General features: G+C 39.9%; 2 protein-coding genes across 3 annotated transcripts; one reads left to right on the top strand and one right to left on the bottom strand.

Annotated features, from left to right (window-relative positions):
* The first annotated feature begins 713 nt into the window (after positions 1-713).
* Positions 714-6,477, top strand: LOC309698762 (uncharacterized protein). 2 transcript variants are annotated; one of them, XM_082521436.1, is made up of 3 exons: positions 714-1,000; positions 3,388-3,507; positions 5,543-6,477. In XM_082521436.1, exons 1-3 carry the CDS (start codon positions 949-951, stop codon positions 5,752-5,754), a joined length of 384 nt encoding a protein of 127 aa, XP_082377562.1. In that variant the 5' UTR covers positions 714-948; the 3' UTR covers positions 5,755-6,477. The 2 variants fall into 2 exon arrangements, with proteins under 2 accessions (XP_082377562.1, XP_082377561.1); XM_082521435.1 differs by lacking the exon at positions 714-1,000 and adding an exon at positions 1,010-2,398.
* On the bottom strand, positions 5,829-14,163 carry clic1 (chloride intracellular channel 1). The gene is made up of 7 exons (XM_082521434.1): positions 14,035-14,163; positions 13,717-13,781; positions 12,087-12,196; positions 11,615-11,740; positions 11,082-11,188; positions 10,616-10,797; positions 5,829-10,496 (listed from the first exon to the last, which is right to left on the bottom strand). Exons 2-7 carry the CDS (start codon positions 13,756-13,758, stop codon positions 10,335-10,337), a joined length of 729 nt encoding a protein of 242 aa, XP_082377560.1. The 5' UTR covers positions 13,759-13,781; positions 14,035-14,163; the 3' UTR covers positions 5,829-10,334.
* Between the last annotated feature and the right edge of the window lie 7,471 nt (positions 14,164-21,634).

The following is a 21,634-nucleotide window of genomic DNA, read 5'->3' on the forward strand; positions in this document are numbered from 1 at the left end:
ATGAGTTGAGCTTGTTTTGCAACCCAACTCTTCTATATACCAAAGTATTAAAGTAGTAAAATATGAGGCCATTGCTCTGACAGCTAAAGCTTGGCTGAAATTGGGTTGTGCAAGAGGACAATGATCCCAAGTACAACAGAAAGGCTAGGTTTCCCAATGGGTTCACCTGAAACCTTGGCTGATTGTGACCCACATCTGTTTTCACACCTTGGCTCGTGTGATATAGGCGGTTCATTACCCTCTTGGAGGACACTCCCATAGGGCTTAAAAATCTGGGACTCTTTACCATTTGCTCTTAGAACTGAAGAAGCTTCTCGACGAGACGTGAAATGTCTTCAAGAAAATTAAAGAAGTCCAGACGCTTTGCTTTCCAAACTCCTTAGACAACAGAAAGGCTAAAAACAAAACAAAACAAAACAAAAATGAATCAAGGTGATGAAATAGCCCAGTCAGCGTCCAGACCTTAACTTGACTGAAATGCTGCGGCAGAACCACAAGAGAGACAAATGCCTGCAACCAGCAGTCACTGAATGAATGAGTGAAGATGTTGTTCTTGTCAAAAGCTTCCTGAGCATCGTTAGTATATAAACACTCACCAAATTCACTATATAACTCTTCATTTTCCCACTGCCTGTAACCATGCTGTCCACAATTAACTCTCCAGATTGAATTAGAAGTTTCAGGGAGGAGTTCGCCTCATGACAGCACAAATCAGCAAAGACTGAGGGAAAAACTCAGGTGACACGCGGGTGCTTGCGATATAAAGAGGGACCTTTTATCAGATCATTGGGGACATAGAGAGAAACAGAGATGAAAATAAATGTAATTTGAAAATGAGCTGGGGGACGCACCACATAAAGTAGTTAGGGAGTTGTAACGCCCTGGAACAAGAAGTGTTTAGAAAAATCCAGCTCGAAACATCAACCAAGGGACTTTTAAGGAAGCATCATGCCTCGTTCACAACTTTTATTTATTCTCATGTGTTGTCTTCCTTTGGCAGGTATGTAAAAACATTCAATTGTCTTCAGGTGCTTTTGTAATGTAAGGGAAAAAATCGAATACTTTTAAATACTGGACATCCATTACTTAAGTCAGTGAGAGGGACAAAGTCTGCAGAGCTTGGTCGGTGGAAACAAAACTCTGTGATGTTTGACATTTTTCTGCATGCACATTTGAGATTTGACTCTCTTAAAGCTGACATATTTTTTAATGCATTTTAGTGCAAGATCTCCTGTTACAGGAAAAATGATTAATGATGGATGCTAACATGCTTGATTTGATGAGTTCAGGTATACTTTTCACATAAAGAGAGTTTTATCCCTTTAATTAGGAAGCTCTTTTTGCCAGGAAATACTACACAGAGGAGATTTGTAGTGTATGCTTATATTCCACTACTGTAGTTTGATTCAAATAGTGTAGATTGTTGAAGAAATCCGTTCAAGTAAGTTCAGTATGTTGGATTTGTTGTCGGTAGTGTTTTTAATTTTTCTTATGTGACTGGTAAACATGAAATAAGTCATTTAGTCCAGTACACATTTTGTCTAAGACTTTGAAAGTTCAAGCACTTTTTCTTGTTTTTCAGTGGTGGAAAGTACAAATTTAACACGGTAAATCGAGCGGTTATTATATAACACTTTTCTATTACACAGTGTTTTATACACACTGCAACAAAGAGCAACTTGGTTCAGTATTTTGCTCAAGGACGTTTTGGCACTGAGACTGAAGCAGCTGCCAATCAAACCACCAATGTCCCAGTTAGTAGATGGCTCGCTGTACCTGTTGAGCTACAGTCACCCCATAACACACTTACTTTAGTTACAATTTTAGTTACATATTTAAACTTTATCGTACACAACATGTGAAGAGTTTAAAAGGTGCTGACTTGAGTTAAATGTAAAATCTACAAGTACTCTGATATTTTTAAACTAAAAGTGAATTATAAACAAACATTTCATATTTATTCTCCAATGTCAGGCTTTTTTTCTAATGAGTTTGTGTCACAGGCTGGGTCTCTGACCCAGCGCTCTGAGTTCATGTTTGTATTTGTCTCATTTTGTTATGTGATTTAGTTTGTGTTATTTCCTATCTGCCTTTAGTTTAGGCAGTTATTGTTCCTGGGTTTTCTATGTTTTGGGGTTTTGTATTTATTCATCACATATTAGGTCTGTTAAGTTGTGTTGTCATGTTTTAGTATTTCCTGTTTTATTCTGACAATGTCATGTGTTCTTTGTTTATTGTATTTAGCTTTCCTCTCCTGGTCCTGTCATTAGGTTTATGTCTGTCAGCTGTTTTCCCCCATGTGTCGCCACTTCCCCTGATCACCTCATGTCTGTATTTAAGCCTTTTGTTTTCTTCATGCCATTGTCAGGTCGTCTGCTCATCCATGTCTCATCTCCAGGTACCCATGTCAGTTCACTATGGTTAAGGTTTTTCATGTTTTGTTATTAGTTCACCCAGTTTAGGTTATTGTTTAGTTTTCACCGATGCCCTATTATTTTGTACCCTCGTTGCTAACCTCAATAAACGGCTTGTTTTGTTAATCCACACCACATTTTGGTCTGCGTTTGAGTCCTCCTCTGCAACACATACGGTCTGCCCCAGTCAGACCGTGACAGTTTGACTATTTTAATTTAAAGTTTACTAGTTTTACTCATAAATATAAAATAAACTCAAAATGAAATATTATCATAACAATAACTTACTCAACTACAAGTGTACATCTTTAATCATATACTCAATAACTCTGGTGAAGGGTGGTGCCCGAGTAGAACATGCAGAAGGAAGGACACATGACTTCTGCTTACGCTGTCTTAAAGCTGCTTGCCAATGTAATTTTGCAGTGCGCTGTTTGCATATTTACATTTGTTGTGTACATATCGTACACTTGGAAATACGAAAAGTAAAGAGAGTGTAACCTTTAACCCATTTTACAGTGTTTTTACTGTTGTCTTATGAATAGAAACATGTTGGCATCATAAAATGTATAGCTAGTAAATGAAAAGTACTTAGAGTTTCTGTTATGACAGTTGTCTGCCGAATCGGTGATAGAAAAGTAATTATCAGATGTTGCTGAAGTGCAGAGAAGCCAATGTTAGAAGAGAAGTTAAAAAGTGTCTCAATTACAAAGATATTCCACCAGGGGGCACCAACAAGTCTATTTTTCAACATCAAAATATGCATTCATCTTCTACGAAACAATTTGGCTTCTTGTGGAAACAAACATAATTGCAGTTACTGTTAGTTCGCAAATATCATGTTTCAGAGCTAAATCTTTTATGTTGTGACTGTCAGCTGATACAATATTGGAGTTTTAAGCTCTTGTTGTTGCAATCCCTGCCAGAGCTGTACAGCTGACAGTGCCTAACAACCACTGTTTTTGCCCCTCAGCCTGTTTGCGCTGTTACACCTGTATGTTTCCATCCATCTCTCCTCTGGACTGCTTAAAGTTTCCTGTGGAGTGTCCAGCTGGCCAGCGCTGCCTCTCCAGCGTAGCGACAGGAACACGAGGTAAGAGCCAGATTTGTCTGCATTTATTAGATTAGATTAATTTCAGTGAGTCTCAAGCATGATGGCCACAAACTGGAAAATAAAGCCTTATTTTATAAAAGATTTGTGAGAAACATTTTTAGAAATGCACATTACAGTGAACAGACAATAAAGACACCATTAGGACCAAGTCTAAAGTTCTTTTTATAAACAAAACCTTTCAGCTTGTGGTCACATATCATACATAAACTGTACAATAAGGACTGTTTCATGTCTTTGTAGGCTGCTCTTTGAACTGCTTCTCAGGGCCTTGTCTTTCGTCAGTGACCTAAATGTGAAAACAAAACCAGGTGAAAGAATGATTCAAACTTCTGTACCATTTTCTCATCAGGCCGGTTGTCAGCTCAATAGCACCCGTGATGTCAAATTATGTCTAAAAATAACACTCCGGGCTATCTGGGTGGGGCAAAAATGATCACCATGTCTCATCAGGGGACAAAGTTCCCACAATTACTCTCAGTTTGCAGTATGAGTAATTTTAAAACAATCCCAGTGAGGAACTAGTTAAATTTGCTTGCTTGATGAAGAGTCTGAATGAATAATCTGCTGTCTCTTGTTTTACTGTACTTCGTTCTACTGCAGTTTTTGGACTCTGCTATCCTTTCTGTTTATATCTTGTTGTTTTTTGAGTTTTGGATTTCCTACACTCACCGGCCACATCTTGCTAGTTCCTTGCTTTGATCTCCTTTTGCTGTTCAAACTTCCTTAAATCTCTGTGTCATAGATTCAGCAAGCTTTTGGAAAAATACCTCAGACATTTTGGTCCATATACGCTATATTGTCATGATAGCGTCGCACAGTTGCTGTAGATTTGTCGGCTAAACATTCGTGATGAAAGTCGCTCGTTCCATATGAGTAATGTGAGCTCGGTGTCATGTTCAAAAACCAGTTTGAGATGATTTGATGACATGGTGCATTATCCTGCTGGGAGCAGCCATCAAAACATTGGTACACTGTGGGCATAAAGGGATGGACGTGGTTAACAACAATACTCGGGAACAATATGGTGTTTAGACAATAATGAGCTGGTAAAATATCTCCTACATTACTGCACCACCGCCAGCAGCAACCTGAACCATAAATACAAGGAAAGATGGATTCCTTCAGTGTAGCCTCTGGTCTCTATGAGGCATTTTCACCCAGAGAACTGCTGTTCACTGAACAATTGATCTTTTCCGGCCATTCTCTGTAAACCTTGCAGATGGTTGTGTGGGAAAATCCCAGCAAATCACCAGTTTGTGAAACACTAAGATAAGACTGCCTGGCACCAACAACTATGTCACTTACTGCCATGCAGTTGGCTAATTGGAGATTTGCATTAACGAGCAGCTGGACAGGTATACCTAATGAAGTGTCTGGTGAGTCTATATTGCTAACATCCAGGTGCAAAAAAAAAATCAAGAAATAAAACTAATCAGGCATTCAAAGTTTTCTTTGCTTTTACTGTTTTTGAAGCATTCATAATGTTAAATTTAAAACGATCAAATGTATAAAACACAATACACTTCAGTATCTATTTAAGCATAAACACATCATATCATCTCAATTAGTCATGATTCCATTTATGTTATATAACAATTAATTGAAAAATATATTGGATTTGCTGAGAAATGAGGATATAAAACGTCATTCTGTTATATTTTGGTGGGAAAGTTTGACAAAACAGATTTATGAATTCATGAGTTCTGGTTAAACGCATGCTTTGTTAGGTTGTTGTGACCTTTGACATTCAGATTTTCACAAAATCAGATCATCCTTGAGTCCAAATAGATGCAAATTTCCAAAACTGAGAGACATTTGGAAACATAATACTTAATCAGTGCATCAAATATTTTTTTCCTCGCATTCGACACTTGCTGAGTGAACTAGTCCTAAAAAGGCACAGTGTCCTGTGTCAAGAACCATTAAAAGTGTAGAAAAAGGATTGAATGCTCTTTAAATTCCATGCGAATAATAATAACAATAATAATATCCTTCTACTCCTCTGCTCTCACAGGCCCACTACAGCTGACGTTGTACGAAAAAAGCTGCGCAGTTGCCTCCCAGTGCGACGTGAGTGGAGAGAAATACACGTCAGGGGTCTCCTTCAACTACACCAACGTGTGCTGCGATACCGACCTGTGCAACGGTGCCGTGTCCGTTACTGCCCCCAGCTTGGTGGGAGTGGTGCTCTGCCTGCTGCCTGCGCTCGGGCTCCTGCTGGCCTGAGCAGCAGATGAGACGATGCAGTTTTATCCTCGATAAAAAAAATTTTTTAAAAATGAAACCCATCTGTCACCGACTGATTTACTATGAAGATGTTTTATTGGGACATTAATAAACCCTACTTCGTAAGATGTTTAAAGTACAAAATACATTTCAGCTGCGCTAGTAGTTTGCCTTGATCGATGATTTAAGCCAGCTGATTGTGTGTCAGCACTTTTACTTTTGATCAAGTGGACTTTGAAGTTTAGATGTTTTTGACTACATGATGGCAAAATGAGTGGAAAAAAAGACAATAAAAGGCTAAAATAGTAAAAGATGGTTAAGAAACAAAGCAAAAAGCACAGTTTGGATAACAACGGACATGGATGACATATATATATATTCTTAAAAAAAAAAAGTTAAAACAGTTAATTGAGAAACAAACTATGCATTTAATGATTTGTCTAATTTAACATATTAAGTGGTCCCTGAAATTACATCAAGTCCTACAGTCTTCCACACACGGAGAGAAGAAATACTACAATATATTAGCACTAAAATTATTCAGACTCTGTCCCTTTAAACATCATTCCACTTTAAAAAATAGATAAAAATCCAACAATTCAGTCAAGTACAATGCATCATCTACTTGATCAATACCAAGCATGTCATTGCGGAGGGATTACAACCTCTGTAGAAAAATAATTGACTTTGCTCCCGCTGTTTTTCTAATAAAGTTTAACTCAAGATTGTCTTCTTAAATATGCTTAAATTGCACTTAGGTTTATTTTGTCAATGAGTTTCACCCTGATCTGAGACACACAACAAAGATGTTTGCAGCCAAAAAGGTAGCCTGGTCCACACGTACATGGATGTTCTTTTAAAACTGGAATTTTTTGCTTTTGTTCAGAAAAAAAAATCGTAACACAAAAATGCAAAAAAGAAATACGTCAAGGGTGCTTGACATAATCGCAACAAGTGACCCTAACTGTACAGGAATGCTGGCCAATTAGAAGCCAGCCTGTTGTCAAAAAAGGAAATAAAGGCGCACACCTTTTCCTCCTGTTTCCCTATTGAGAGTCTTCACTGTGGACGGAGGTTTTAAAAAGCTTCCATTTAAGTTTTTTGTGTGAAAAAAAGGGAAAAACACAACTCAGAAACTAATTTTTACTACTGCACATTAGGGCTGCCACGATTTGTCGACTAGTCACGATTACGTCGATTATCAAAATCGTCGACGACTGATTTAATAGTCGACGCGTCGTTTGAAGCTTTAAGATCACAAAAGACGCAGGAATAAGTGGCAGGATTTAAGAGTGTAATAACGGACTGAAACAGAAGATGGCAGCATTGCATGTACAAGGATGTCAGCTACCGTTAAACCCCGAAGAAGAAGAAGAAGCAGCTGTGTCCCAGAATTCATAGCGCGGCCCAGCGCAGTTTCCAACAATGGCGGCAGCTAGTTAGTTTTAATGTTACTCTTATTATTCTTTCTGGGTCACAAAATAAACGTTTAACATATTTTCAGGCGAGAATGTAGCTGTGTAAACCTCAAATATCTGCTCAGTTTATCAGGACACCACATATTTTCAAAAGCGCTCCGACGTTTTCGGAGACATCTGTTACCCACTAGCTCGTTAGCGAGCCGGGGGCTAGGCTCACTAGCGCCGTGAGAACACCGGACTCCCCGCAAATCGTTTTCAAACCCACCGCCGTCTTTCGCTACTCAGGTTAAATATATATGAGTCACTTAGATAACTTAAAATGTTATTGTTTGGCTTTTTTTTTTAGTATTTTATTTGTTCCTGAGTAAATCAGTTTGTCTGAGATTAAAGTTATAGTTTTTACACAGCTGAATAAACGTCAAGCAGACAACTGATTATCAGAAGTGTGAGATGCTCCAGAATGTACTCCAGTGTCCTGTTATATTTTAGATAGCAAGGAGTTTATTAAACTTCACCGAAACAATCTGCAAATTTCATTAAAATTTAATAAACTATCATCTTGTCTTTATTTTTAGTTAGCACAGACCTTAAACACTTAAAGCTGTAAGCTAATGATAGTTATATAAGAGCAGATGCTGCTGGTGCAATAAGCTGTAGTTTTATGTCCAATGGATGATGATCTGATTAGTCGACTAATCGCAAAAATAATCGGTGACTAGTCGACTATCAAAATAATCGTTTGTGGCAGCCCTACTGCACATGTAGACAGGGCCCATCCCTGAGAGCTCTCTATAAATGTTCATTATTTCCTTCACAAGCTGCTCCTAAAGTCAGAAAAGGCGTGCTGTCCAGTAGTTCCAGTTCCTCGCAGCGAGTTCATTTCAAGTCACTTAAACAGGAATTTCAGACCAGAGGACTTCCTCCCAGGAGTGGATTAGTCCACAGCGCATCTCTGAGGACACAAGGCTTTTAAAGGATCAGGCTGGTTCAGGTATATTTTTACTGTCAGCAAGTCCCGTGAAAACACTAACAATGCATTTAACCTACAACTGGTTACAAGGCCAAAATTCTTGGTTTCTATCAAAATGTAGACGACATTTGGACAGGAGATACTAGCAGTTGACGTGGTGCACTAATCTCGAAAAGTAAATCCACATATTATAAATGTTCAGACTCTATTTATATCAACCTGGTTGTTTTATAACTGTAGCTATGTTGATGCTTATCCTTCCTCTTTTTAAAAAAAAATGTCTATGTTTAGCATGTTTTATAGCACTTTAACAGGCTCATGGTAACTGCAGACTATTAAAAAATGGATGTAACTTCATGGTCTGAAGAGTGAAACCAATAGGGAAGTGCCTTAAATGGCCACCCTTTTTCATGGCCATTGGGGTTGGACTTCTCTGCTTGAAAAGACTACCTATGGGGTAACAGCTTTTGGAGTTGTCCTGTGTAAACAGTTTCTGGAAGAGCTTAAATAGGCTGAGTTACTCATTTTGGATCATACTGAATAAGAGAGAGTGGTTCAACAGCGTAGCAGTTAACATAATCGCCTTACATGTGAAAGATGCACCGTTTGAGAATAAAACCCAGCCTCAAGGGACTATAAGCTAATGTAGTCCCTATATGTGTCAGGTTTGAAGGAGGTGAAAGTACCATAAATGGATAAAACAAAACATCGGGTCCATTTTATACATTTTGGTCAGTCCAAGGTGTATCTAGGATGCACATTGGCTAACGGCAATGACAAATTATTGACAAGTCATAAGCCAATGAATGCAAAGTTTCAAATCGGCTCTCGTTTGTCACATCCGGTTTCAAAAGATTGTTTAAAAAAAAAGGAAATGATGTCATGGTGGCTACAAACACCTTTTATATAATCCGTAGTTTTGGCTTCTTTTGGTAGCATTCAATGGCAATGCTTACACAGTGCTTACACCAGATAAGCAGTCGAAGTAATTCATCGTGTTAGCAAGAAGACTAAATGTTATATTTTGTGCAGCTGATTTAATTTGTACAAAGCGTTAGAATTAGAAAGCATTTTCATGGGAGTAACTGACAGTGAGAAACACAAATACGCTTCATCCTGCACCTCCTTCAATACCCACTGGGCAGCACTGAATAAATTACTGGCAATGGGCCCTCACAGCGGATCACGTAGACGCTTGGTAATCTTAAATAATCCTTCACGCCTGCTGTGTGGGAGCACAGAAAGGGGAAGCCCGCCTCTATTGAAACAGTTTCCTGTCTCTGTAACTGTTTTCAGCTCTTCAGCGAGACCCGGTATGCACCCCTTTCCTCTCTGAGGTGCACTACAAAGAATAAGCAATCTAACACTTAGACAAAACTTGGCTTTTAATTAAAGGATAAAAAAGATTTTGTACTGTAAAAAGGCCTTGTACCCTCAGTAACGAAATAAAGTCCATGTGAAAGGCTCAGTACAAAAGACTCTTTGGCAGGTGATCTGGAGCTGATATGCAAATTTCACTTCCTTAACCAGAGAAACGAGAGCTGAATCTGCCTGGGGGAAGCCTGCAACGTTACATATGAAAAGTTTGATCTGTCAGGCAGCTTTGTGTCTGTTGAAATTACTACCAGGAAAAATAACAAAAAACCCCAAAACATACTGTAGCAACTGTCTTGAAGAAGAAAGGAACAAGAAGTGTCAGTGTGTATCTGCTCATGGTGAAACTGTACATAAGCAGGGCTGTAGTTAGACGAGTGCGATGACGATGTGGATGTGCGCTCCTGCGAGCAACGTGGTCGGCAACCGGAGAACGTGACCCGTGAAAGAACCAATCGGAGGAGGAAGTTTAACGGGGTTAAAAGTTGCACTACTTGCATGTAATTGCTTTCACTTGCGCTTTCCCGAGCTTCCTTGTTTCCCTTGCTGATGTAAACCGACCCAGTTTCAGGTGAGGAAAAACAATGTAAACTAGCGCCAACACTGCGAAAGGTGATACTGGCGTATAAGGGTGCAAGAAATTAACCTGCAGGCGTAACAAATGATTCCTGCAGCGCTCCAGTTTACAAAGAAAAGGATCGACCATGCTGCTTGCAGAGTGAATATTCATGAGTGTGTGTGTGTGTGTGTGTATTTTGTGCTTTCCTATGTTGCTCTGCTGGTATATTCAGAACATGTAACCCCTTGTTCTATCCCTACTTGAGAGCTTTAGCTACAGAGGAGTAGGCGAAGTAGATCTCCTCGTCAACCGGGCAGGTGGAAGAGAACTCCTCCCTTGCATAGGCGGCGTTCAGGTACCTCCAGAGGTTTGTCAGACTCTGAGGGATGGTGAATTGTCTGTATTTCAAGCACACCACCTGCAGAGATAGAGGGTGGGAAAAAATAGGCATAATTACAAAAAAACAAAGCAAAGCATTGACTCATTCTTATAACCCATCATCCTCATGCTGCACTGCTTTAAAAATCACAAGATCACCTTCACGATGTGGAGCTTAGGCAGCAGGTTGCAATCAGCCAGAGTGAGCGCCTGGCCATCCAGGAAAGGGCGTGACGAGGAAGTGAGCTCATCGGCGCTATTCTCGTCGATCTCATCAGGAAGTGGGGAGCCGAGGTAGTCGTCTAGCTTCTTCAGAGCCTTCAGGAGGCCTTTCTCTAGATCTGAGCACATGGGCACACACAGAAAACACTCAAGCATTAAGTATAAAGAGAGGTGTCTTGATATAAATATATTTAAACCAGCAGCAGAGACGAGGTAGGAAAAGCTGCACACAAACATCAGCAGGTGACGTGTTTACACTCAGAGCCTAATGTTATTAACAGAAGCTCCCTGCTGATTTTTAGCCCATCTGGGAACTGACAGAAGCAGCTCAGCACGATTTTAAACCAGGCACTACTCTAACATTTACTTTATTGCACCATAAGTCTGAGTGGAGCCGACTTACTTTCATTGGTCTGAGGGTTTGAGTTCTTGACGTAGGCAGAGAACTTGGAGAAGACGTCCAGGCCTGCCGTGTTGGACTCTGGGTTACGAGCAGCCAGACGAGGATACCTAGATGTCCAATCACATCATAGATCACATCAAGATATAAATCTTCAAGCGATTCGTGTTGATGTGCAAGAAGTCAACAAATGCATTTCCAGCCAACGGTTTATTTTGTTATCATTAATCTATTCATTGCTGTATCTACAACGGAAACACCTGCAAAAATGTAGAATTAGATAGTTTAATCTCACAAAGATTCAGATTTAAATCTTGTGGTTTGGAGTTGGCGTGCAGGGCCTACTTTTTCGACTTTTTTTTACAAAATGTTGCCTTTTTCCTGCAAAATTCAAAACAATCAATCAATCTGTGCTCAAAGCCTCCAGAGACATCTCTTTGTGCCCAACAAAGTTGCAATATTCAGATCATTATCAGATCAAACAAGACAGTTTGTGTTATCTGTATCAGCACTTCAGAGATGAAGGGAAAGATTACTTTGGAGGGCAGAGATGCTCTTCCAGGAACTCCTCAATCTTGTTGGTGTCAGTTTTCACCTCGCTGCCGTATAACAGGAAGGGAGGCTGAGCACCCGGTGCCAGGTCCTTCAAGATGTCTGGCTTCCTGAAAGCGGGACGGAAAAAGTCCAGAAGACAGATGGAGTAGAGAGTGAGTCAGAACAGAGAAAGACGAAAAAGGGAAAAAAAGGAGTGGAAAGATTTCCAACCGCAGGAAATTACCCATGTGAGCAGCTACAATGTGTCCAACTTTCACCTAAAATCAAAGTGTGGCAGCTTTTTATCTTTTAATGAATGAATGAAATACCCCAGGCTTTTTCAGTGCCAGCTTCACTTGGGGCCATTAAAACATTAAAAGTGTAGGCGAATGTTCCCTTGTTGCGCCAGCATTAGTGAGAGAGACAGAATAAACAAAAGTGGCCATACAGAGCGTGAAGGACGAGTGCTTTCACCTCTTCATATCCACTGTGGTAACGTCAAAGGTGACTCCCTTAAGCCACAGCACCATAAAGAGACGCTGAGAGAAAGGACAGTTGCCGATGCTCTGACCATCGCTTCCTGCCTGGGAAACAAAAACAGAGAATATTACAATATTACAGTAATGTTTCCATCTATTTTTCTAAGACTTTCCTCCATAAAATGCTGGAAAATCTGCTGTGTTTCTTCAGGTCAGCGATCCAAAAACGCAAAGAAAAGCCTTAAAATCTTGGCCGCACATTTGGTTACAGTACGCATACTGTTGATGCAGAAACGTGCACCTTAGTTTTTCACCCTTAAACCAACCTGCAAAGTCAGCACACAGGATGTCTGAGTCAAAACAAAGAGAAATATACATCACCACACATCACATTTCCTCAAAGAACTCGAATCGACAACTGAAAGTGAAGGCGTTTGAGCAGGATGGAATAGCTGCTGTTAAACAAAAAAGAAATTCGGGGTTTTTTGGTATGATGGAAATAAAGTTCTAATTTCTGCCTTTTAAATCGCAAATGTACAGAGTTTATCTGCTTGTCTGATTTGTCTTTACAGCAGTAATTTTCCCACTATCGGATAAATTGGAATATAATTATTGCATAAATGAAACAAACTATGATTATTTAGTCTGCACAAGGCTGTTTTAAACACTATAACACAGTTTGTAGACCCAATCATTAATCAGCTCCAAAAACAATCCCCAAAATGAAACTACCTGAAGCTTGAGATGCAGCATATGTTACTTCTGTTACTGCTGAGCCATACGGCAAATTTTGGTATCGATACTTAAGTAAATATTGGGTAAATATTGCCAATACTAGTACTGATATTAGGGGAAAACAAGGCATTCTGAAGAAATTAAAATTTTTAGAGCAACAAAACACACCTTTCGGTTTTCATGTCTGAAATGTAAACGTGGATTGACCCACCCACCCCTAACTTCTTTACTGTTGTAGGGCGTGCTAGTTTTGATCTTTAGGATCTGAAACGTGGCTCATCAGGCAACCGCCTAGTGTTGTTAACCACAGTTCACGAGAAACTACATTTAAGAGGTCAATTTAGAGAAGTTACAACAGCATCTTTCACCGTGAAGAAGGTGGGGGTGGGAAGCACAGGGTGGTGCACATGTTCACACAGAGAAATCTTTATGTGTGAAGTGAGCCACACTGGTTAGTATGTTACTGCCTGTTTTTGACTCAAAGAAAATGGGATTAGCCTGCCTGGCCAACATACTAAATATAGACTAAAGTCGGCTGGCTGTTATCTTAATGTGCGTTTAATTAGATTAGCCTTACAGTGGTTTATAAGCCCGGTGAGTCAGCAGAGGGGGGTCTGATTGACGTCACTATTACAACAAATACTGCGTGAAAATAAAAGATAAAATAAAGGTGGCTTGAAGTCAGCTGTAAGGACCGTGCAGGTGTCAGAGACAGGTTATCAGCATGTAATAGAAAACACACTGAGCGTGCTGATGAAACAATAAGATAAAAGAAGCCCGAGCAGACCGGCTCAGCCCACTAAATAAACTCAGGGCACATAATGTCGCCCGTGTGCGCGTCACTCTCTGGGTGTGATGCTTTCCTTCTCTGCGCCCATTCACTCTCTTACCTTCACGAAAAGTTCAAGTTTGGGCTGACCGGCGTCGCTCATCTTCACCCGTAGCTGCACGAAACCTATAAAGAGAGAGACACGGGCGTTAAAAAGTTTCTAACGCGAAGCCCGATCGAGCGCAAAGTCGCCTTTTCTGAGCCAGAAACAACCGCAAACGCGGGGAGCCCAGCCCATCTTCCGCTACACAATACTAAATACTAAAGTGACAAACGCGACAATGTAGCAGCTCCACGGGCGTCACAAAGTAAATCCACACATGCCGTGCGCTCCTGAAGCTCAAAATTCACATAATTTAGAGTCAGTAGAGCTTCTAACCTCACAGTGCTCGAAGTTCTCGTTGCCTGTTGCTGGTTTCTCCTCCCAGTTCTGCTGCGGAGTGCGTGTGTGTGTGCGCGCGTCCGTTGGCTGCAGCGACACAATCATCATCATCATCCTCCTCCATTTCCTGGTGGTGCATGACGGGCTGTGCTCTCAGCGAATAAAAGCGGCCGTCGTATGAAGGAGCGGTCTGTTTATTCACGTTAAAGAACGTTTATTTCAAAGCAGCAAATAAAAGCACAGAAAAGTCACCGCGGAGAGCCGAGCTTGGAGCAGGCGGCGTGTTACGTAACAGCCACCATGAGAAGAGCACTTGGCAGCTTTGGGGAGACGCGTTAAAGGCACTGGTTATGGGGCGGTGGCTGATGTGTCTGACTGTCCCATATACAGTTAGGGTTGTAGATTTTGTAGTTTTGCCTCTGTGCACAACCACAGCGGATTTTTATATCAAACCTTAAACATCTGATTAAAATGCAGACTTTATCAATAGGAAAAGCTGTAAAACTTACGAAAATACAGTTAAAAGTCCAAAAGTTGATCCCCTCTTTCACATTTTTCAGCCTTCCTTGCGATCGCCTGCCAAAAACTGATTTCCAATGTTTCCGCGTGTTTTTTTACGTGTAACATCTTTATGTATGTTGGTAAATAGACTTCGGTGAAAAGGGTTTACAGATTTTTTTATATATCAAATTTAAAAATGGCCTGTTTTCAAGTATCTTTATAACTCTGTGTTATTGTACTTACATTATAACCAATCGTGTCCTTTGTCCACTTAAAATATGTTTACAGAACTATTGTTATATTTGTTGCAATTCTGCTGCCCTCTCGACCAGATTACTCTTAAAAAAAAGACATTTTTAATGTGAACGAGATTTTTTAACTGCATAAATAAAGGATATATAAAAATCCCTGCCAAAAAACTGATTGCGGCTTTTACTTTGTTACAGGAATGTTGTTTGTGGGCCAAGATGACTTGATATCATTCATGAGGGATACATTTGACATGTTTCACATATTATAGACCCGCGGCCTTATGTTTCAACACCCCTGGTTTAAACAAACGTGCTTAGTTGATGCTCAGTCTCTGATTTTAAGAGGCTCATACATTATTGTGCTCACATTGTTAAAAACTGCAAAGCATGCTTGTGACTGAGTTGGCCATTGCAAAAATATCCCAGTTCTCTGCCTTGAAAATTTCCTGGGTTTCTTTAGTAGTTTGTTTTGGCTCATTAACAATTTTCACTGTGAAGCCTGTCTGACCTGTTTTTCAGCACTTGGCTCAATCTGAGCAGAGAATATAGCCCATCCCGTTCCTTCTATCAGTAGTCACATTGTCAATAAACACAAGTGATCTGGTTTCACTGACAGCCATGCGAGCCCATGACATAATAATACCTCCACCATGTTTGACAGATTACTTGTGGTGTGCGGATCGATATTGAAATATCGATTCTTCCGATACCAGTAATTTATGTTCTAGAATCGATTCTCATCAATATCGATATTTTAGTACTTTGGGGTAAATTTGTAGTTTTTCATTAACAGGAACACCGTGGAAAGAAACTATGTCATTCGGATTGTCTAAATTGGAAGGAACTACTTCCTCTTGCCTTTCACGGTCATATGCAAACTACTGGCCTGCGCACTCACGCTGAGCGTGAACGAAGTCACGTGTGGACGTATTTTACCTCCACAAACGACCGAGACGTGGTTTGCGATACATGTGGCAAGACAGTGAGGTGTTGTGGCAACACCACTAACCTAGTCAAACACCTCAGAGTAAATCATATCACAGAATATGACGAGCTTATGTTGAGGCGAACTGAAGAGGAGGAGAGGGACAGGTGCTGCTAGGGGAGTCAGACGTCTCTGGCGGAGTCCTTTAGTGCTGCAGGCAGGCAAGGTGTTCAAATAGCACAAAACTTCAGATTTTTTATTTATGCATGATAATTCTACATTATTAAGCAATATGAACAAGTAGTCTGATGTCCTGTAATCATTATGAAGCTATATTATTCCGATTACCGGTACATAATACAGTTATATATTGTATTATGAAATACAATGAAACATTAAGTTTTTGTACAGAGTATCGGTATCGGATCAGTATCATCGATACCACTCTGAATTCATCAGAAAGGAAACCAGTGGTATCGCACATCACTACTGATTATATGCTTCAGTTCATGAGCCGTTTCTCTCCATCTCCATGCTTTTCTCTTCCCATTGTACGAGCTTGTTTTGGTTTCATCTGTCTCAAAAATTATTTTTTCTGAATCATGCAGGCTCCTTTGGGTGTTTTCTGGGAAAAAAACGCGAGTTTCTTTTTAACATTAAACACAAAAGGCATTAGTAAGGTCTACAAACCTATTCCACCCCACATTTAGATTTGGGGGTCTGGTCAGCCTGTTTGTTTTACCTTATTTTACAGAAGTTTTTGGATTTTCCTGCTATTTCTGAAAATAACAACAACTTGTAAATATGTATGTAAAATTAGCACCTTGGGGGCCAAACTGAAAAGATAACTTACAGAAAACACTCTACTTGCTGTAAATATTAAATCTCCTTTCAAATTAACACATTCAGGATCACAGTCCTCATATTTCACATTTCACAGATTTTTGTTGTCTTGGTTTTTTTTTAAAAAGTTTCTTGTCACAAAAGTTTTTATTTGCTTCATTTAATTCTGACAAGTTTTACCAGCCACTTGTAAAATGCTGCCCCCTAGAGGTGAAGGTGTTACTCACAATCCACAGAAAATCTGGAGGTCGTGTCTCCAGAAATTTTGAGTATAAGTTGTTACATTTTCTGCATTCTGATAATTTTTGTTTTTTGGACTGATTTGTAAGTTTTCTAAAGGATAACTGTCCCAGAGAGAACTGATACAGGCATGGAGACAACATCCGTTTTACTGTGATGTAACAGCGCTGACCACTGCAGCACCGTGCTGCCTCACAATCTTCATGTTGCTTTAAAACAACTATTCTCAACTTTAATCCTTTAAATTTTTCACTGTGCACATGCTGACATAATTCACTATTTCTTCTTTTATTTGCTCTTTACTTCTTTTATGCACTAATTTTAATTGATTTCTGTCCATATTCAAAGCTTTCTGCATTTTCAAAACATGCCACACGGACGCCATCTGTGATGGTTTTAACGTGTTTGCTTCTTCGTCTCAGCTCCGTTACTGAGGCTGGCTGAGACCAAGTATCACAGGCTTGCTGTGTGGTAGCCTGGGAGTGAACACAAATGCAGGACTCTGGAGACTGAACATAAACTCAACAAAGCAGCTTCATTGCTGTACTCACAAACTCAAACAATACAAAATACAAAACTAAGTAAACTAGGAAACTGACTACAAAGAAACACAGGACGGCCGAGAGAGGACATAGCATTAGGGGAGGACTGATAATGATGTGATAAAAGAAAGGAGGGAAACTGAGGACTCAAATACACACATGAGGTAAGAGTGGAGACACCTTGGGAACAAAATTCAGCTAAGGAACCAAGAAGCAAAACTGACTATCAAAATAAGACAGGAAACAGATGTCAATTGTTTTAATTCCCATTAATTTACTTTTCTTGTTCCTGGAAACTTTCATCTTGTTACTGGACTTACTCAGTGTGGTTTCTTTTCAGCAGTTTGACCACAGAGCCTTGACTCACAGGTTCTCTTCTAATGATGTTGAGATGTATAACTCTGGGAAGCACTAAAGTGGGTTCTTAAAAGCTGATTTCTTACATTCCAGTTCAATTCTTGTCCAGAAAGGTTTTTTTTTGTTTGTTTGTTTTTTTTTTTTTGTACCAGTGTCATCAATGTTTATTCATCTTTACCCAGCTGAGCAGTTTATTACACTAGATAGTAGCATGTAGAGTTTTTTGCTTTACTTTTCAGCAAAACAATCCCGTTTTAGTGAGACAGAATTGATAATAATGTGCTTTTTAAATTTTTGGTCTATTTTGGTTGTTTTTCTAATTTTTCATCAGCTCTACCATTGCTAGCAGTCTTATTTGGTCATTTTGTGTCTCTTTATAATACAGTCTATAATATTGTAGCGGGCTAAGGGGAGGAGCCACTAGCCCAAAGACTCATGGGACTGTTCACGTGACATTCACAAGTTAATGATCTATTATACATTAACAATAACATGTTATACATTAACATGTTATTGTTAATGTATAACATTATTGCAGCTGTTTGTTCTGTATTGAGTGTGGCCAGCAATGGACACCATGACTGAGACTGCTGCACCCGTTAATGACCTCTGACCGCTGTTCTTGGATATTCCTAATAAAACTGCATTTCTGTAGCTGAGCAGTGTAAAGAACACAGGAACTGCAGGTCTAAAATAAAGCTCTACATCTTCTACTTTGCTGAAGTTTGCCACAATATGGTTTGGTTGTGTTTTTTCTGTGCATTTGCTTTTATTTTTGCATGTTTTTATGACTGAGCAGCATCTCATATAGATGTGCTTTTGTGTTCTTTGACAGATGTTTTGCATGTATTTGTGTTTAGTTTGCATCTCTTTCTGCTATTTTTCTCTTTTTGGTGTTGTTTTCATTTCAAGGTTTGCGTTGTGTTTCTTTATTACCAGTTTATGCTGTGGGTGTCTGACTGCTTGTGTTCTTGTTGTGGCTTGCTGATGTTGTTCTGCAGATGTTAATGGTTCGGTGTGTCTTTTTCCAATTCTTTTGTATTTGGAGTGTCTTTGCACATTGTTGTGTTTTTGCATCTTTCGTGTCTTTTCTGTTACTTTGTTTTTCTAAAAATCCCATTTAAGGTAACTTTTAACACCTTTTGTGTGTCTTTGGAGAGAGAGTTCAATCTGTCAAGATCTGCACGGCAGATCGTCAAGAGATGAGAAGTGTGGACCCAACTGCAAGCACTGATAACTGAGTAACTGGATGAGTTTATTTCCAGGGCAAGGTGAAGCAGAAAACAAAAGTAGAGCATGGCAGGGAACTAAATTTAACAAAGCCTAAACTGGGAGCAGCTACAAAACAATAATACAGAGGAACAAAAAAAACCTGGAACATGGAGAAGTCCAACAGGGTTCACACAGGAGACAGACAAACCAGGACCTAATACAGGCAAACACAAGGCTTAAATACACAGAGGGATAACAAGGGAATGAGCCACAGAAGTAGAGCATAGCTGGGAACAATCAGACATGACGAGACCATGGGGAAGCAAAACTCAATACACTGACATAAGACACAGCCCTTCACAATAAAACAGGAAATACACAAAGACGCAGACCAGAGTTGGAGAGAAAACCACTGAGGAGCACGAGGGAGAGCACAGACATGATGAGCTGGGGAGACATGGAATAACACACACGGAGGGGAAACCCAATAAACTAATCTGAACAATTTAGGACTGATAGAATAATTCCAAGAACAGCAAATGAACTTTACATGATACAGAAACACAAGGAAACAAAGAACGTTGGGTCAAAATGACCCAGGACCATGACAAGGGGGTTATTGAGCTTTCTTTTGTTAGATAATAAACATGACATGAAAACTGAGTCTAGTTTAAAGAGTAAAGAGTAAATACAAAGAGGAGTGTCCTGCTGGGTTCTCCATCCATGGATCATTTTACACTAATAGCCAAAGCTTTTTCCAGATTCAGTGTCTGTCCATGGAGGCCAAATGGGGCCAGCACCACCGGGGTACATTAAGAGATTATATGATCTGTCTTCACTTAAAAACACTAAGCAAAGGGGTTTAAGTCAACAGGTGTATACATTACTAACAAAACAAATCCTATAATACTGAATGATTATTGGTTGTTAAGTTTGTTGACAATAATTCACAGGAGAAGAAATTAAAAATAATCTGTCTGAAGTGCACTGTGCTCACCAGCCACTTTCCCACCGTTCAGCTGCTGACTAACAGCAAATATTTAATCAGCTATTAGGAGAAGAAGGTGATTTAAGTGACTTTGAACATGGCATTGTTGTTGGTGTCAGATAGGCTGGTTTGAGTATCTAAGAAACTGCTGGTCTGCTGGGATTTTTCCACAGTCATGTGATGTGGTAGATTGGTATCACCTGCATATTAACTCACCCTCAAATTTGCTGTGGGAAATGGGAGCTAATTTAAGAGTGGTTTTTTGTGTGTGTTTCACAGTTGTTGTGGGCTGGGTTAATTGAAGGCAGGTGTTTTGATAACAGTCACGCGCAAGTACACTTATATTCCAAACTGCTGTTATATTTCCTGTCACTCTGGTATGTTATTTAGTCCAGACTTACAATGGTTTAGATTAAAATGTTTATAGCAGCCATTCTGTTAGTTATATAATTAAGATTCAGTTGAATTTCTTGTTATATTTTCTGTCTTTGCAGGCCAGAGCCTACTATATGCTGCAGAGTTGGCTTCCTGAGGCCGGGGTGACTGTGGTCCTACTCTGTAGAGAGTGCTGGGTGTGTGAGGACAACTGTCCCCTGTTGATGTTGTCTATATGTTGAGGGTAGATGATTTGTGGCACGGTTGGCCCCAGCTTTGGAATGTGGTTTTTATCCCTTTGCAAGTGGGACACTTCCTTTTTTATGTGATTAATCTCGTAGCTGGGGTTGTTTCACATTGACCTCAGGGAGTTCATTAATAAATGTAATGTCAGCTCAAACTGGTTTATTGAACAGTGGGTTCATTGTACTCAAATGATCTCCAAAGCCATTAGCTCTCACTCCAATGGGGCACCTTGGGGATGTGGTGGAACAGGATATTCACATCATGGATGTGCAGCTGACCAATCTGCAGCAGCTGTGTGATGCTATCATATCAATATGAGCTACAATCTCAGAGTTATGTTTCCAGCATCTTGTTGAATGTGTGCCATGAAGAATCAAGGCAGATCAGAAGGTAAAATGGGGTTGAAACGAATACTAAAAAAGTGTCCCTGTGCTGTAGACTTTCTTGCAATTCACTGGTCGGCATTCATGAGTCATGGAAAGTCAGGTGGGGATGTAAAACCATCTGTGGGGAAAACAAAACCAAAAACAGTACTCTGCTCTAAACTGTATCTGGTTATTTCTGAGAGATTAGGATGCCACAGCACAGGTCATCCTTACAAAAGAAACACTCCAAGCCCAAAAGAGAAAAACCTGCTGATTCACACTGTTTATATGATCCTTAAGAAAGCCTTCACCCATTCATGATTAGTCAACAGTTGAGATGCTAACTTTACTATTTTGTAGTTTATGCATAAGTGACCCATGCGTGAATGGATTAACTTCTTCTAACCCAGACCATCCCAAAGTGTGGGGGCGGTATGAAAGGGGGGGAACCAAAACGCTTGGACACTGCCAGCACGGGGCGCCCACAGAAACGCAAAGCAGGAGATGAAGCATAGCTGAATATGTTTCCAAACCAACTTCATTCTAAGCCAAAGACTAGAAAATATGGTGAAGCATATCTTCCCTTTGGTTTCACCTGCAGAATTGGTTTTCCCTGTGTCGGGAGCAGCGCTGGGCTGTTCAAATCACGGACAAACAGTCTCCCACAGCTGTTTATGTTCTTAAACCCATTTTGCACAGAGAAGCATTTTTTGAATAGCAATGTTGAATATTATTACACATGGGGGGAAAAA

The sequence above is a fragment of the Aulonocara stuartgranti genome, assembly GCF_965226115.1.
Source record: "Aulonocara stuartgranti genome assembly, chromosome: 22".
Taxonomy (NCBI): Eukaryota; Metazoa; Chordata; class Actinopteri; order Cichliformes; family Cichlidae; genus Aulonocara; species Aulonocara stuartgranti.